The sequence below is a fragment of the Syngnathus floridae genome, chromosome 5, assembly GCF_059516105.1.
Source record: "Syngnathus floridae isolate MCC-2025c chromosome 5, RoL_Sflo_1.0, whole genome shotgun sequence".
Classification (NCBI taxonomy): Eukaryota; Metazoa; Chordata; class Actinopteri; order Syngnathiformes; family Syngnathidae; genus Syngnathus; species Syngnathus floridae.
The window spans coordinates 21217078-21232742 of NC_142417.1; the positions used below are offsets into that span (position 1 = coordinate 21217078).

Consider the following 15665-nt stretch of genomic DNA (forward strand, 5'->3'; position numbering starts at 1 on the left):
TCACTGCGGGATGGTGTTGTTCAATGCGGGATCATGTTGTTCAGTGCGGCATAATGTTGTTCAGTGCAGCATGGTGTTGTTCAGTGCGGCATGGTGTTGTTCAGTGCGACATAATGTTGTTTAGTGCGGCATAATGTTGTTCAGTGCGGCATAATGTTGTTCAGTGCGGCATGGTGTTGTTCAGTGCGGCATGGTGTTGTTCAGTGCGGCATGGTGTTGTTCAGTGCAGGATGGTGTTGTTCAGTGCGGCATGGTGTTGTTTAATGCGGCATGGTGTTGTTCAGTGCGGGATGGTGTTGTTCAGTGCAGGATGGTGTCGTTCAGTGCGGCATGGTGTTGTTCAGTGCGGAATGGTGTTGTTCAGTGCGGCATGGTGTTGTTCAGTGCGGCATGGTGTTGTTCAGTGCAGGATGGTGTTGTTCAATGCGGGATCGTGTTGTTCAGTGCGGCATGGTGTTGTTCAGTGCGGCATGGTGTTGTTCAGTGCGGCATAATGTTGTTCAGTGCGGCATGGTGTTGTTCAGTGCGGCATGGTGTTGTTCAGTGCGGCATGGTGTTGTTCAGTGCGGCATGGTGTTGTTCAGTGCGGCATAATGTTGTCCAGTGCGCCATAATGTTGTTCAGTGCGGCATGGTGTTGTTTAGTGCGGGATGGTGTTGTTCAGTGCAGGATGGTGTTGTTCAGTGCGGCATGGTGTTGTTCAATGCGGCATGGTGTTGTTCAGTGCGGGATGGTGTTGTTCAGTGCGGCATGGTGTTGTTCAGTGCGGCATAATGTTGTTCAGTGCGGCATGGTGTTGTTCAGTGCGGCATGGTGTTGTTCAGTGCGGCATGGTGTTGTTCAGTGCGGCATGGTGTTGTTCAGTGCGGAATGGTGTTGTTCAGTGCGGCATGGTGTTGTTCAGTGCGGGATGGTGTTCAATGCGGGATCGTGTTGTTCAGTGCGGGGTGGTGTTGTTCAGTGCAGGATGGTGTTGTTCAGTGCAGGATGGTGTTGTTCAGTGCGGCATGGTGTTGTTCAATGCAGGATCGTGTTGTTCAGTGCAGCATAATGTTGTTCAGTGCAGCATGGTGTTGTTCAGTGCGGCATGGTGTTGTTCAATGCGGCATGGTGTTGTTCACTGCGGGATGGTGTTGTTCAATGCGGGATCGTGTTGTTCAGTGCGGCATAATGTTGTTCAGTGCAGCATGGTGTTGTTCAGTGCGGCATGGTGTTGTTCAGTGCGACATAATGTTGTTTAGTGCGGCATAATGTTGTTCAGTGCGGCATAATGTTGTTCAGTGCGGCATGGTGTTGTTCAGTGCGGCATGGTGTTGTTCAGTGCGGCATGGTGTTGTTCAGTGCAGGATGGTGTTGTTCAGTGCGGCATGGTGTTGTTTAATGCGGCATGGTGTTGTTCAGTGCGGGATGGTGTTGTTCAGTGCAGGATGGTGTCGTTCAGTGCGGCATGGTGTTGTTCAGTGCGGAATGGTGTTGTTCAGTGCGGCATGGTGTTGTTCAGTGCGGCATGGTGTTGTTCAGTGCAGGATGGTGTTGTTCAATGCGGGATCGTGTTGTTCAGTGCGGCATGGTGTTGTTCAGTGCGGCATGGTGTTGTTCAGTGCGGCATAGTGTTGTTCAGTGCGGCATGGTGTTGTTCAGTGCGGCATGGTGTTGTTCAGTGCGGCATGGTGTTGTTCAGTGCGGCATGGTGTTGTTCAGTGCGGCATGGTGTTGTTCAGTGCGGCATAATGTTGTCCAGTGCGCCATAATGTTGTTCAGTGCGGCATGGTGTTGTTTAGTGCGGGATGGTGTTGTTCAGTGCAGGATGGTGTTGTTCAGTGCGGCATGGTGTTGTTCAATGCGGCATGGTGTTGTTCAGTGCGGGATGGTGTTGTTCAGTGCGGCATGGTGTTGTTCAGTGCGGCATAATGTTGTTCAGTGCGGCATGGTGTTGTTCAGTGCGGCATGGTGTTGTTCAGTGCGGCATGGTGTTGTTCAGTGCGGCATGGTGTTGTTCAGTGCGGAATGGTGTTGTTCAGTGCGGCATGGTGTTGTTCAGTGTGGGATGGTGTTCAATGCGGGATCGTGTTGTTCAGTGCGGGGTGGTGTTGTTCAGTGCAGGATGGTGTTGTTCAGTGCAGGATGGTGTTGTTCAGTGCGGCATGGTGTTGTTCAATGCAGGATCGTGTTGTTCAGTGCAGCATAATGTTGTTCAGTGCAGCATGGTGTTGTTCAGTGCGGCATGGTGTTGTTCAGTGCGGCATGGTGTTGTTCAGTGCGGCGTAATGTTGTTCAGTGCGGCATGGTGTTGTTCAGTGCGGAATGGTGTTGTTCAGTGCGGCATGGTGTTGTTCAGTGCAGGATGGTGTTGTTCAGTGCGGCATGGTGTTGCTCAGTGCGGCATGGTGTTGTTCAGTGCGGGATGGTGTTGTTCATTGCGGCATGGTGTTGTTCAGTGCGGCATGGTGTTGTTCAGTGCGGCATGGTGTTGTTCAGTGCGGCATAATGTTGTTCAGTGCGCCATAATGTTGTTCAGTGCGGCATGGTGTTGTTCAGTGCGGGATGGTGTTGTTCAGTGCAGGATGGTGTTGTTCAGTGCGGCATGGTGTTGTTCAGTGCGGCATAATGTTGTTCAGTGCGGCATAATGTTGTTCAGTGCGGCATAATGTTGTTCAGTGCGGGATGGTGTTGTTCATTGCGGCATGGTGTTGTTCAGTGCGGCATGGTGTTGTTCAGTGCGGCATGGTGTTGTTCAGTGCGGGATGGTGTTGTTCAGTGCAGGATGGTGTTGTTCAGTGCGGCATGGTGTTGTTCAGTGCGGCATGGTGTTGTTCATTTCGGCATAATGTTGTTCAGTGCGGCATAATGTTGTTTAGTGCGGCATGGTGTTGTTCAGTGCGGGATGGTGTTGTTCAGTGCGTTATAATGTTGTTCAGTGCGGCATGGTGTTGTTCAGTGCGGCATGGTGTTGTTCAGTGCGGCATGGTGTTGTTCAGTGCGGCATAATGTTGTTCAGTGCGGCATAATGTTGTTCAGTGCGGCATGGTGTTGTTCAGTGCGGGATGGTGTTGTTCAGTGCGGGATGGTGTTGTTCAGTGCGGCATGGTGTTCAATGCGGAATGGTGTTGTTCAGTGCAGGATGGTGTTGTTCAGTGCGGCATGGTGTTGTTCAGTGCGGCATAATGTTGTTCAGTGCGGCATGGTGTTGTTCAGTGCGGCATGGTGTTGTTCAGTGCGGCATGGTGTTGTTCAGTGCGGCATAATGTTGTTCAGTGCGGCATGGTGTTGTTCAGTGCGGCATGGTGTTGTTCAGTGCGGCATAATGTTCAGTGCGGCATAATGTTGTTCAGTGCGGCATGGTGTTGTTCAGTGCGGGATGGTGTTGTTCAGTGCAGGATGGTGTTGTTCAGTGCGGCATGGTGTTCAGTGCGGGATGGTGTCTTTCAGTGCGGCATGGTGTCGTTCAGTGCGGCATGGTGTCGTTCAGTGCGGCATGGTGTCTTTCAGTGCGGCATGGTGTCGTTCAGTGAGGCATGGTGTTGTTCAGTGCGGCATGGTGTTGTTTAGTGCGGCATGGTGTTGTTCAGTGCGGGATGGTGTTGTTCAGTGTGGCATGGTGTTCAGTGCGGCATGGTGTTGTTCAGTGCGGTATCGTGTTGTTCAGTGCGGTATCGTGTTTCTCAGTGCGGTATCGTGTTGTTCAGTGCAGTATCGTTGTGTTGTTCGTATTGTGTTTAACACTTAGCCTCTAACACTTAGCCTCTAACACTTAGCCTCTAGCATCTAGAAGGTAAATAAATAGGAAGGAAGGACTCACCGGTGACGTCTTCGCCCACGTCCAAGCGTTGTACTTTGTATTTTCATCCTTCTGACAGTGGAAAACATAGCCAACAAACACCGTGGAACCTAAACGAATGAAAGAAAACTATCATTTGGCCACAACCAACATTCACAGATACAACACAATGTGACGTGCGGGGTTGAGGTTAAAGGTTGAGTGAAGGGCCCTCGTTTTAAACTACTTTTTTGAAAAGGATTGGGAACAAGTAAGACGTATTTAATTTATTTAATGGGAAGTAGTAAGAGCTATTGAATTTAATCTATGTATTATATTCTATTGTATTGTATTCTGTTGTATTCTTTTGGATTGTATTCACACTAACCCCACTAAAACTTCAGCCCACAAAAACTCGCCTCTGGCGCCTAGCCTCTGGCACTTAGCCTCTAACACTTAGCCTTTAACACTTAGCCTTTAACACTTAGCCTTTAACACTTAGCCTAGAAGGTGAATAAATAGGGTTAAAGGTTGAGTGAAGGGACCTCGTTTTAAACTACTTTTTTGTAAAGGAGTGGGAACAAGTAAGACGTATTTAATTTATTTAATGGGAAGTAGTAAGACTTATTAAATTTATTTAATCTACTTTTCTTCCCAGGCAAAATTTGATGTGCTGCAATTCCAAATTTCCAAAGTGAATGAAGGAATGAAGTCCTTTAAATTATGATTTTGTATAAATACTAGGCATTAACACAAAATCGACGGCACAAAATGGGCAGACTTTACTTGTTTGAAAAGGACTGGTTACAAGACAGACTTTTTTAATTTATTTAATGGGAAGAAGACTTATTTAGTTTAATTGATCTATTTTTGTTCCCTGGCAAAATTCGATTTGCTGCAATTCCAAATTTCCAAAGTGAATGAAGGAAAGAAGTCGTTTAAATTATGATTTTGTTTAAATACTAGGCATAGACACAAAATCTACGGCACAAAATGGGCAGACTTTACTTGTTTGAAGAGGACTGGTTACAAGACAGACTTTTCTGATTTATTTAATGGGAAGAGGACTTATTTAGTTTATTTAATCTATTTTTGTTCCCTGGCAAAATTGGATTTGCTGAAATTGTATTTTGCCAAATCTTGCCTTGAGACCTGATAGGAAGTATTAAACGCTTAGTTAAATCAATACAAGTTGGTAATAAGAGCGAGTAATGTTGGTTGAACCGATGAATGAAGGTTGAAAGCAATTTAAATTATGACTTTGTATAAATACTAGATATTAACAGAACATCTACTGCGCGAAATGGGCAGAGTTTACTTGTTTGAGAAGGAGTGGCTTATTCAAAACTAAGATTTATTTAATCTGTTTGTTCCCAGGCAAAATTGGATGTGATGCAATTCCAAATTTCACCACATGATGGTGCCCAATTTTGACTTCATAGGACATATTAAACACTTAGCTTGTTATTATGTTCAAGGTAATCAGATTTGTTTATTATTCTAATGGCCTCTTCAAAACTATTCTGGATTACTACTTTGGATCTATTCTACATTACTTGGCAACAACATACTCTAACAGATTAGGCAGTATAATCATATCTGTTAACTTGAGAGTGCCCACACTCAATCTACTTATCGTGATGTGTTAAATCAATTACTGTTAGACATTATTTGTCTGATAATCTACCAAATCTTTGAATTGAAGAATTTGTGATTTAATTAATAGCTTGTTGTTATGTTAAGGGTAATCAGACTTGTATATAATTCTAATGGCCTTCTTTTGAAAACTATTCTGAATTACAACTTTGGATCTTATATTACTTTGCAACAATCTACTCCGTGACAGATTAGGCAGTATAATCACATATGTTAACTTCAGTGCCCACACTGTATTTATTTATGGTTATTTGTTAAATCAAGTACTGTTAGACATGAAATAGGAAGTGTTTAACATAAATGTTATGGCTACTCACCATTGTAGCTCGCTCCTGGTCAATGATACGAGCCTCTTCTTGCAGTGGAAAACTTGCAGCCAACAAACACCGTGGAACCTAAAGGAATGAAATTAAACATTAACATTTCGCCTCGACCAATTTTCACACGTACAACGCAACGCGGCTACACTTCTGCTATTACAAACGTAAATCTCCTTAAACACAATGAGTGTTACTTACCGTGTACGCTCTAGACGGTCCAGTTGCAAGCAGAAAATAAAGATATTTCTGTTGATAATCGTCGCTGCTCAGTGGCTCACGGCCATCGCGCCAACAGATTTGAATTTTGGCGGAGGTTCGGGCAATTACGTCATATCCGCGGCATTTGACTGCGACGTAATACCCGCTTATCTGAAACGGCAGTTAAAAGTAGAGTTACATCAAGTTTTCTTGGAACCTAAACGAATGAAAGAAAACTATCATTTGGCCACAACCAACATTCACAGATACAACACAACGTGCGGGGTTGAGGTTAAAGATTGAGTGAAGGGCCCTCGTTTTAAACTACTGTTTTGAAAAGGAGTGGGAACAAGTAAGACGTATTTAATTTATTTAATGGGAAGTAGTAAGACTTATTAAATTTATTTAATCTACTTTTCTTCCCAGGCAAAATTTGATGTGCTGCAATTCCAAATTTCCAAAGTGAATGAAGGAATGAAGTCCTTTAAATTATGATTTTGTATAAATACTAGGCATTAACACAAAATCGACGGCACAAAATGGGCAGACTTTACTTGTTTGAAAAGGACTGGTTACAAGACAGACTTTTTTAATTTATTTAATGGGAAGAAGACTTATTTAGTTTAATTGATCTATTTTTGTTCCCTGCCAAAATTCGATTTGCTGCAATTCCAAATTTCCAAAGTGAATGAAGGAAAGAAGTCGTTTAAATTATGATTTTGTTTAAATACTAGGCATAGATACAAAATCTACGGCACAAAATGGGCAGACTTTACTTGTTTGAAGAGGACTGGTTACAAGACAGACTTTTCTGATTTATTTAATGGGAAGAGGACTTATTTAGTTTATTTAATCTATTTTTGTTCCCTGGCAAAATTGGATTTGCTGAAATTGTATTTTGCCAAATCTCGATTTGAGACCTGATAGGAAGTATTAAACGCTTAGTTAAATCAATACAAGTTGGTAAGAAGAGCGAGTAATGTTGGTTGAACCGATGAATGAAGGTTGAAAGCAATTTAAATTATGACTTTGTATAAATACTAGATATTAACAGAACATCTACTGCGCAAAATGGGCAGAGTTTACTTGTTTGAGAAGGAGTGGCTTATTCAAAACTAAGATTTATGTAATCTGTTTGTTCCCAGGCAAAATTGGATGTGATGCAATTCCAAATTTCACCACATGATGGTGCCCAATTTTGACTTCATAGGACATATTAAACACTTAGCTTGTTATTATGTTCAAGGTAATCAGATTTGTTTATCATTCTAATGGCCTCTTCAAAACTATTCTGGATTACTACTTTGGATCTATTCTACATTACTTGGCAACAACATACTCTGTAACAGATTAGGCAGTATAATCACATAGGTTAACTTGAGAGTGCCCACACTCAATCTACTTATCGTGATGTGTTAAATCAATTACTGTTAGACATTATTTGTCTGATAATCTACCAAATCTTTGAATTGAAGAATTTGTGATTTAATTAATAGCTTGTTCGGGGTAATCAGACTTGTATATAATTCTAATGGCCTTCTTTTGAAAACTATTCTGAATTACAACTTTGGATCTTATATTACTTTGCAACAATCTACTCGGTGACAGATTAGGCAGTATAATCACATATGTTAACTTCAGTGCCCACACTGTATTTATTTATGGTTATTTGTTAAATCAAGTACTGTTAGACATGAAATAGGAAGTGTTTAACATAAATGTTATGGCTACTCACCATTGTAGCTCGCTCCTGGTCAATGATATGAGCCTCTTCTTGCAGTGGAAAACTTGCAGCCAACAAACACCGTGGAACCTAAAGGAATGAAATTAAACATTAACATTTCGCCCGGACCAACATTCACACGTACAACGCAACGCGGCTACACTTCTGCTATTACAAACGTAAATCTCCTTAAACACAACGAGTGTTACTTACCGTGTACGCTCTAGGCAAAATTGGATGTGATGCAATTCCAAATCTATCTGAAACGGCAGTTAAAAGTAGAGTTACATCAAGTTTTCTTTTTTAATCAACACAATCATTTACAACCGTTGACCAGAAAGAATCGTCGAAATTCGACGTCCCCCACAAACGCCACGCTCACTCGCTTTTCAGGGCAACAAAAGTACTTCTTTTTAAAAACGATGAGTTGTACTTACCGTGTACGCTCTGGACGGTCCAGTTGCAAGCAGAAAATAAAAATATTTCTCTTGTTAGTCGTATGTTACCATCCGCTGTGTCTTTGTCAACATCGCCGCCATTTTCCTACTTCCTGCTGCGAGCCACGCCCACGGATTTAAATTTGGGCGGAAGCTCTTTCCATTGGCGTCGTTTTCGCGTATAGCAAATCCGATTGGTTGGGAAGGGGGCACGGTTATGCAGCCGAGGAGTCCTGTGATCGGTGGGATGTAAAGTAGGCGTCGACGTCACGTCCGCGTCACGTGACCACGACGTGGCAGACGTCAAATAGCAACCGCTGTTTTGTTTAGTAGACTTACAGTTGTTATGCATTGACATAATGGCGCACACACCAAATAGATTTAAATAAATTAAATAATTCTTCTGCCCACTCTCTTTTAAACAAGTTAACTCTCCCCGCGGATTTGAATTCCGGCGAAAGTTACGCCCATCGACGTCACGTATGTCACGTGACCACGACGTGGCAGATGTCATATAGCAACCGCTGTTTTGTTTAGTAGATTTACAGTTGTTATGCATTGGCATAATGGTGTGCACTCAAAATAGATTTAAATAAATTAAATATTTCTTCTGCCTACTCCCTTTTAAACAAGTTAACTCTGCCCACGTCCATTGACGTCTTGTCTGCGTCACGTGACCACGACGTAGCGACGTCATATAGTAACCGCTGTTTTGACCAGTAGACTTAGTTATTATGCGTTGACATAATGGCGCACTGGTTAGCATGGCCACCTCTTAAGCATGATGATGCGGGTTCGACGCCTGATCAATGTTAGCATGGAGTGAGCTGAAGTGCATGGCGCTGAAGATTTGAATCTTTGAAATGCGCTGAGGTCTGACATATCAGGCAGAATGGTTTGCCATCACGTTCAACAAAAAATAGAAACTTTCCCACTCTGATTAAAACGTCCTGTGTTCATCTACGTATTTTCGTTTTGCTGTGCATCTTTTCCCTGCCATTTCGAGAGCCCAATTGACACTCATAGTTTAAAGAAATGTGTTTGCCCATCCTACTTTGTGGAATTTCACCACATGCGCTTTTGACCAAAATACCAAATTGAACTCAAGTGAAGCCAACACGCACAACCCCCCCCCCCCCACACACACACACACAAATGTTGATATGAACATAAAAGAGCCGCATGCGGTTCGGGAGTTGCGGCTTGGCCAAACCTGTACTATACAACTTTATTTGTATAAAATTTTCACAACAGCTGTCACACAAACAAAGCGGGAAAAACCGAAGACGTGCGTGTTCCGCCCACGCTGGATTTATTTGCACCTTTGAAAAGACACCGTATTGCCGCAGATGTGGCAAAGAGTACTTTTGGGCATCTGAGACGGAAGGATGTCCAAAGCATCACGTCACCTGCTCTGGTAGGCATGGTGGTGGGACGTTGAGGTCAACCGCTTTGGGGTTGGCTGACTCTTTGATCGCAGGATGCCACACACTTGAAGACAGAAGCAGAAAAGCAGAGCTAAATGCAAAATGTACTCACCGGTGACTCCAATTTTTTTCCCCCCTGAAGAAACAGCTGGACGGGTGGCCCCGGCTGGCCAGTGGGACTCTTGTTATTCTGACCCTTTTTAGTGCGCGTTTGGGGCAACAACCGTTTTTTGTGGCGCTCTCTTCTGGTTCAAAAGTGCCCTGCATGTGAATTTGCTTTTCCTGCCTTCTGATTGGATGAGCGCCGGTGTGACGCGGTGCCTCTGTCACCGTGGCGGGGGGTATACGTTGGCATCGGAGCGTCTGCCAACGTCTGAGACCGGCTGGCAGTGTATCGGAGGTGTCGAGTGCGGTGCCGCTGGAGCTCACTCACCAGCTGGTGTTAGGGCCACAGAATGAAGGCCAAGGAGAAGAATAGAAAGAGAAACAGAAACTTCTCCTCCAATTGTTTGATTTGTCTCTTCTGAGCTTCGATGAATTCTTTCAGCTCTTTGTTCCTCTAGGACGGACAAATGGAAAGTGGCATTCAAAAGCCAGTAAGCGTGCAAGTAAGTGCCGGGCTGGCTTTGGGCCCTTACCTGTTGCGCGCTGTGCAGCAGATCCATTCTCTCTTGGAGGATGCAAGCGTCGCGCTCCCTCAACTCGCACATCAGGGCTCGCTTCCATTGGTCCACGGCGCTCCTAAGCTCTTCTCTCTGATCCGCCGTCAGCACGTCATTCACGCCAGCGTGGCTGGCTTTTTCGCCGTCCGTGGCGGGGCAGTCCCGCTGCGGTAGCGCCTCGTACAACATGGCCTCCAGCTCCAGGATCCTCTGGGCCGCAATCCTCGTCCATCAGTGGTCCGGCGGGAGATTTGAGGGCGGCTTACCTTATGAGCCTGGTCCATGGAACACTTCCTGAAGTCCAACTCTTCATCCAGGTAGCCCTTCTGCTTGCAGAACATATCCTAGCACAGCTCAAGGTCAGAATTGTTGGGGCACATTGCCGGAGTTCCCCTTGGCTGATGTCGCGTGTCTGTCTACCTTCTCACTTTCAATGTCCAACATCTTCTGTTGAAGTGCTGACTTGGTCACTTTGATGTATTCTAACCACTGAGGAAAGGCTGCTGTCACATAAGCAGAATGCGAGAGCGTGCGTGGACGTGCGCGTTACCTTCTCGGCTAGGGTGAGAAGGGTCCTGGCGTGAATCACGACCACCTGCTCCTCGTTGGTGAGATTCTGCAAGAGCCCAAAGGCACAGCGTCAACAAGCTTCTTTCAGCGCAAAGCCTTCCAAAAGTCACATTTGAGCCGCCGAGTCTCGTGGAGTGCGAACATAAGGAGTTCGACATACACTTACGGCGTTATAGCCCAGGATGTCCAGCTTCTTCATCAGATCACTGATGACGATGTCCGGGGGAAAGGCGCAAGGAGCAATGTAAGGTGTTCTGGGACCTCGGGTTAAGGTTAGGGTTGCGAGGGACGCCTTACGTACGCTCACGCCCTCGGCCTCGCAGTAGATCTGCAAAGGGCTGAGGCCGTCTGGGAAACGGACTTGCAGAAACTTCAAGACGGGGGAGCGCCACTCCCTCTCCTGAAAGGCAGAGGCATGCATCCGTCCGTCCGTCCGTCCGTCCGTCCGTCACATCTCTGGCCTCAACACGCTTGTGCGAGTCTTCCCACCTCCAGCTCCAGGATGCGGAACTCAAGCAGTTCGTTTTGGTCTCGGATATCCTGGATGTGCTCTTTCAGACGCGCTTCTTCCGCCTCCATCCGCCTGACCTGAAAAGACAGTCAGACCTCATCTGCGGGGCTTCCCGACAGGTGTGACGCCAAGCGACTCCGCCCAGCGCCTTTCTTTCCGTCACCTTTTCGGCCAACTGCTGATTGCTCTGACGCAGCAGCTGCTTCTCCTCCACCCACTTGACATTCTAGAAGAGACAAACGCGTGGACAGCTTTGGAATGTTGTGTCATTTTCATCCACAAATTCTTTGGTTGACTGGAAAATGACATTTGCTTTTCTCCGCATTTTCCCAGCCACGTTCGGGGGGGGGGGGGGGGGGGGTTGGTCCAGTAATGCCAGACGGATGAGTGACTGAAGAATGTAGCTATTTTGTCTGAGAAAAAGGTGTGCTCATTGATGAGCTTACCTGTCCTTGTTGCTTCAGCGCTGACTCCAGATCTGCTACTCTGCTTTGATAGTGACCCATTTCTACCATCAGCTTTTCTCTGGTCTGAAAGGAGGAGGAGGGAGGCTCCTCCTCCTCCTTTCAGACCAGAGAACACCCGAGGCTGGGTGAGAACGGGGAGGCTGCGACCCGGCCGGGGGTTGCGGGAAGGGGCGCCACCTTGATCTCCTTCTCGGCGTCGTAGTCCCCTTTCGCTGGTCTGGGCTAGCAGAGCGTAGGCTCGTTGCAGCGCTTGATATTCTTGCGTCAGCTGGCGGTAGCGAAGCTCCGCCTCTTCATGCACACACCAATGCAACACAGCACTAGTACCAGAATCAGTCAGACCGGCGACAAAGCACCCGCGACGCAAAGACGAGTCCGATTCCAGGCTGAAGAGGAATGTTTGGTGCCAATACGCTGGCAGAAATGGCGGGCTACCTCTTCGGGTTCCGTGTCGGGGGTTCTGTCGGTGTGAAAAGACAAGGACGATCCGTCCGAGTCCACCAACACGTCTTCGTCGTAGCCGTAAAATGTTTCGATGACCTGCGGGCGCGGAAGCGAACATCTCTCTGAACAAACTGAAGCGACACCTCACGATGAATCGACGAGAGGAACGATAGCGAGAAAAAGGCCATTTCATCTTGCGCAACACCAAGCAGCCGCAAACAAACAGACTCACCTTGCAGGACCTCACGCTTTGTTCCTCCTCAGAGATTCTCGACGTCGGTATCGTAGCAGCAAATCTCTCTCCTGTCGACACAAATAATCCGCCTTTGAGATTCTTTGGATGCAAAGGGAACGAACGGCTCCGGCGCAGAAACAAACGCGACTCACAATGACATTTCTGACATGAGCTCCTGTCTCCAGAGCCTGAAAAACACGTCACCGGCGATGATTGGAGGGACGCTCGTCTTTTCCAAAAGTGACAACTACAGGGTGTGTCAGGGTTTTCCAGATTATCTTTATCGTATCATTGTGTTGCTTTGACTTTGACTGCGACCTGTAATAAATAATATTATTTATCCCTTATTTATCCCTATCGCTTATCCCTTCCTACACAAAGTCGTAAAACACCCCTTGCTATGTTTTGACTAGAGGTCAAGGGCTTCCTCTATTCAATCCACTCTTACACCCACCCTGTTTCTCTTAATTAAAATGCTCGTGCAGGAGCCGAGAGTCAGACTTCATTCGTACAACGGATGGACTCTCCACCTGCAGGTGTCCAAAAGAACTTACTTGTCTCCCGTGTGGTTCTTGCAAAATAAGTTGGAGCGAGCGCAACTCTAACAGGGTGCATTTTGCCACTAGCTGCCTACGGACAATGACGTCGCGCTCGCGGCTCATGGTTGACGGGCTGAGCAGCCGGGCAAGTCCGTCGTTTTCAGCGCACAGCGAGTGGCAAAGGCGCTGACAAAACGGGAGCTTTGAGCTGCTGAAAACGGCAAAACAAGTCTAAAGCGTGTTCAAACGCGTGCGCACAATGCTCCTGCTTGAAAGGTCGGAATTTAAGGGGCCAATTTTTTGGATGGCGGCCGCCGGCCAAGCTTTGGACGGAAAAGGTTTCCTGGCGACAGCGAGCGAGCGCGGCGCTGCCGTACGTGCACCGAGTCGCCTGCCTGAAGACCTTGGACAAGTCGTCGATGATGTGCCGCTGCTCCACAACTTGAAGGAACTCCATTTCACCGTCCTGCTGGCCGCAACCGCGGTCCAGGTCATTGAGCGAACTAGGCCTTCTCTGTGGAACACAAATGCAGTGGACTCTGTTGGCACGCCGCCGTTGTCCGCGTCGACTTACCAAGCTTGCCATCTCCTCGTTCTCCTGGGTGACAAAGCGCACTTTGTTTTCAAGGCGACACAGCACCAGCGAGAGTTCTTCATTCTTCCTGCTCAGGCGTTTGTTTTTGTACAGGAGTGGCAGAAACTGGCTTTCTGTTTCTCTCAGTCGCTTTAGCTGCAAGCATGAAGTGCGGGATGTGAAAGACGCACAACACGCGGGCCAGAACGTATCCATTCCTTTTGCATCGGTTTGAACGGAATCGTGGCTTTGGCTCCCAATAAAAGACATCTACCAGGCAACCGACTCGCCGCGCCGCTCAACTAATAAGCAAGCGCAATGGGTGCCTCGCTGGATGGCGCGCATCAAACGTAGCGCAAACCTTCAAGCGTGCCGTCAATAAATTACCAGTTCATTGCGCTCTTCAGAAAGCAGGGCGTTTCGATCCTCCAGTTTCCTGATGACTGCGCTGAGCTCAGCGATTTTCAGATGAAACCGTCGCGTGTCCCGATCCTCCTGAGACTGAAAACGCCCCGCAACACACACACACAAGCACTCGTTCAAAGTTCAAAACTGTTTTTGTGCTACCTTCCTCCAGCAACGAACTAAGTCATGCGTACTGCAAGTGTGTGATGAGGTGGCTTACGCAATGAAGAGGATTGCTAGTAGCGGCGTTGACCCCACTTCCAGGGTAGTTTAGGCCCGCCCTTTGGGAATCCCTCAGGGCAGCGATCTGCTGCTCGGCAGCCTGAGTCTGCAGCTGAAGGCGGTGGACGTGGCCGGCCCCAGGGCTTCATCCAAAACACTAACCGCTCTGTCTTTCAGCTTGATCTCATCCGTCTGGATGTACAAACGGGGAGCGCTCAGGCAGGCGGGCAAACTCATTTGCCAGAATTGTGACAAAAACAAAGAGAGCAACCGGCCAATTTTTTTCTTGAATCGACTAGAACACCTTTGCTGTGACAAAAGCGAAGCGAGCAACCGGACATTTTCTTCTTGTGAAATAGAATAGAATAGAATGCCTTAGGTGTCATTGCACTGCAGGTATACAACGAAATTGGGAACATAGCCACGCACCGCGCATCTGATCAGTCCTACCAGTCGGCGGATCTCCCTCTCGCAGTCTCTCTTGGTTCGGCTCAGCTCCTCCCGATGCTGGTGATGAGCCGATCGGAGCTCGGCCGCTCGGGACTGCCAGGCCTGCTGGGCCGCTGCCAGGGCTTCTTCCGCGCTCCTGGTGGAGGCGACACCGCTCGGTCTCCCGACACCGCCGCGTCTCCTCCACCTCCGCCAGCAAAGCGCCCCCCCTCCTCACCTGAGCAGACATTGCGCCACACCGGGCCGTTGAGACCGCAACGGAGCGCCGCGACGCTTACTGGGGACAAGCTACACAATACGGTAGCGGCCGCATCGAAGCCCGACGTGGCGTGCGGATAGTCAGACACGGATAGAGCGGATCACCTTGTCCATGGAGCCGTCCCTCAGGCTGAGGACCAAGGCATTCAGTCGCTGGATCTCTCCATCTTTGATTTTGATCACTCTCATCAGCTCCATTTCATGCTGCCGCAGTAATGTCTCCCTGGTAATGGCTAACTCTTTCTGCTTCTCCTCATGGAGTTTGCTTTTGAGTTCCGTCATGGCGGCGGTGGCACGGTGGTGCTCCGCCCGCAGGTCCTGACTTCTCTCTCTCTCCAGACAGCTGACCTGACATGACTTAGACTTAGACTTAGACAAACTTTATTGTCATCTTGTCTGCACATGGTGCATACAAAACGAAATTCCGTTGCATACGTCTTACAACAAAGTAGTGATATTGCAGTTGAATAGAAGTAACATACCCTATGAAAATATATATATATACATATATACTATATATATATATATATATATATATATATATTAAAAATAAGTATAAAGTGCAGCAGTGATAATTATGCAATAGTGCAAGTAGGCAAAACAGTATTCAAGAGTGTGCAGAGGAATGCTAAACCATGTATTAAACTTCTATTTAAAGGGTTTATACAAGTTCAGTAAAGTTGGTAGTGCGAGATAGTGCAAGATAGAGGTCCGTAGTGTCATAAAGTACAGTTCTGTGAATGTGTGATGCAGAGTTCAGTTTAGAGCTCAACAGTTCTAGTGTTCAACAGTCTGATGACAGCAGGGAAA

The 15665-nt window shown here is 46.9% G+C and overlaps 1 protein-coding gene across 1 annotated transcript; it reads right to left on the reverse strand.

Moving 5' to 3' along the window:
- Window positions 1–9303: 9303 nt before the first annotated feature.
- LOC148398533 (janus kinase and microtubule-interacting protein 3-like) lies at window positions 9304–14015 on the reverse strand. Its single transcript, XM_088375397.1, has 11 exons — window positions 12560–14015; window positions 12405–12475; window positions 12164–12268; window positions 11708–12019; window positions 11425–11487; window positions 11240–11338; window positions 10917–11150; window positions 10731–10796; window positions 10447–10524; window positions 10157–10390; window positions 9304–10077 (listed from the first exon to the last, which is right to left on the reverse strand). The coding sequence occupies exons 4-11, from the start codon at window positions 11774–11776 to the stop codon at window positions 9961–9963; spliced, it is 960 nt and encodes a 319-aa protein (XP_088231523.1). The 5' UTR covers window positions 11777–12019; window positions 12164–12268; window positions 12405–12475; window positions 12560–14015; the 3' UTR covers window positions 9304–9960.
- Window positions 14016–15665: the final 1650 nt, after the last annotated feature.

Excerpts from the sequence above, each read along its gene's own strand:
- LOC148398533 (XM_088375397.1), bottom strand. The coding sequence starts at position 11,776 with ATGGTAGAAATGGGTCACTATCAAAGCAGAGTAGCAGATCTGGAGTCA. Across the intron at positions 10,525-10,730 it reads TTCTCACCCTAGCCGAGAAG|GATATGTTCTGCAAGCAGAA; the intron begins GTAACGCGCACG and ends GAGCTGTGCTAG. Across the intron at positions 10,391-10,446 it reads CCATGGACCAGGCTCATAAG|AGGATCCTGGAGCTGGAGGC; the intron begins GTAAGCCGCCCT and ends ATTGCGGCCCAG.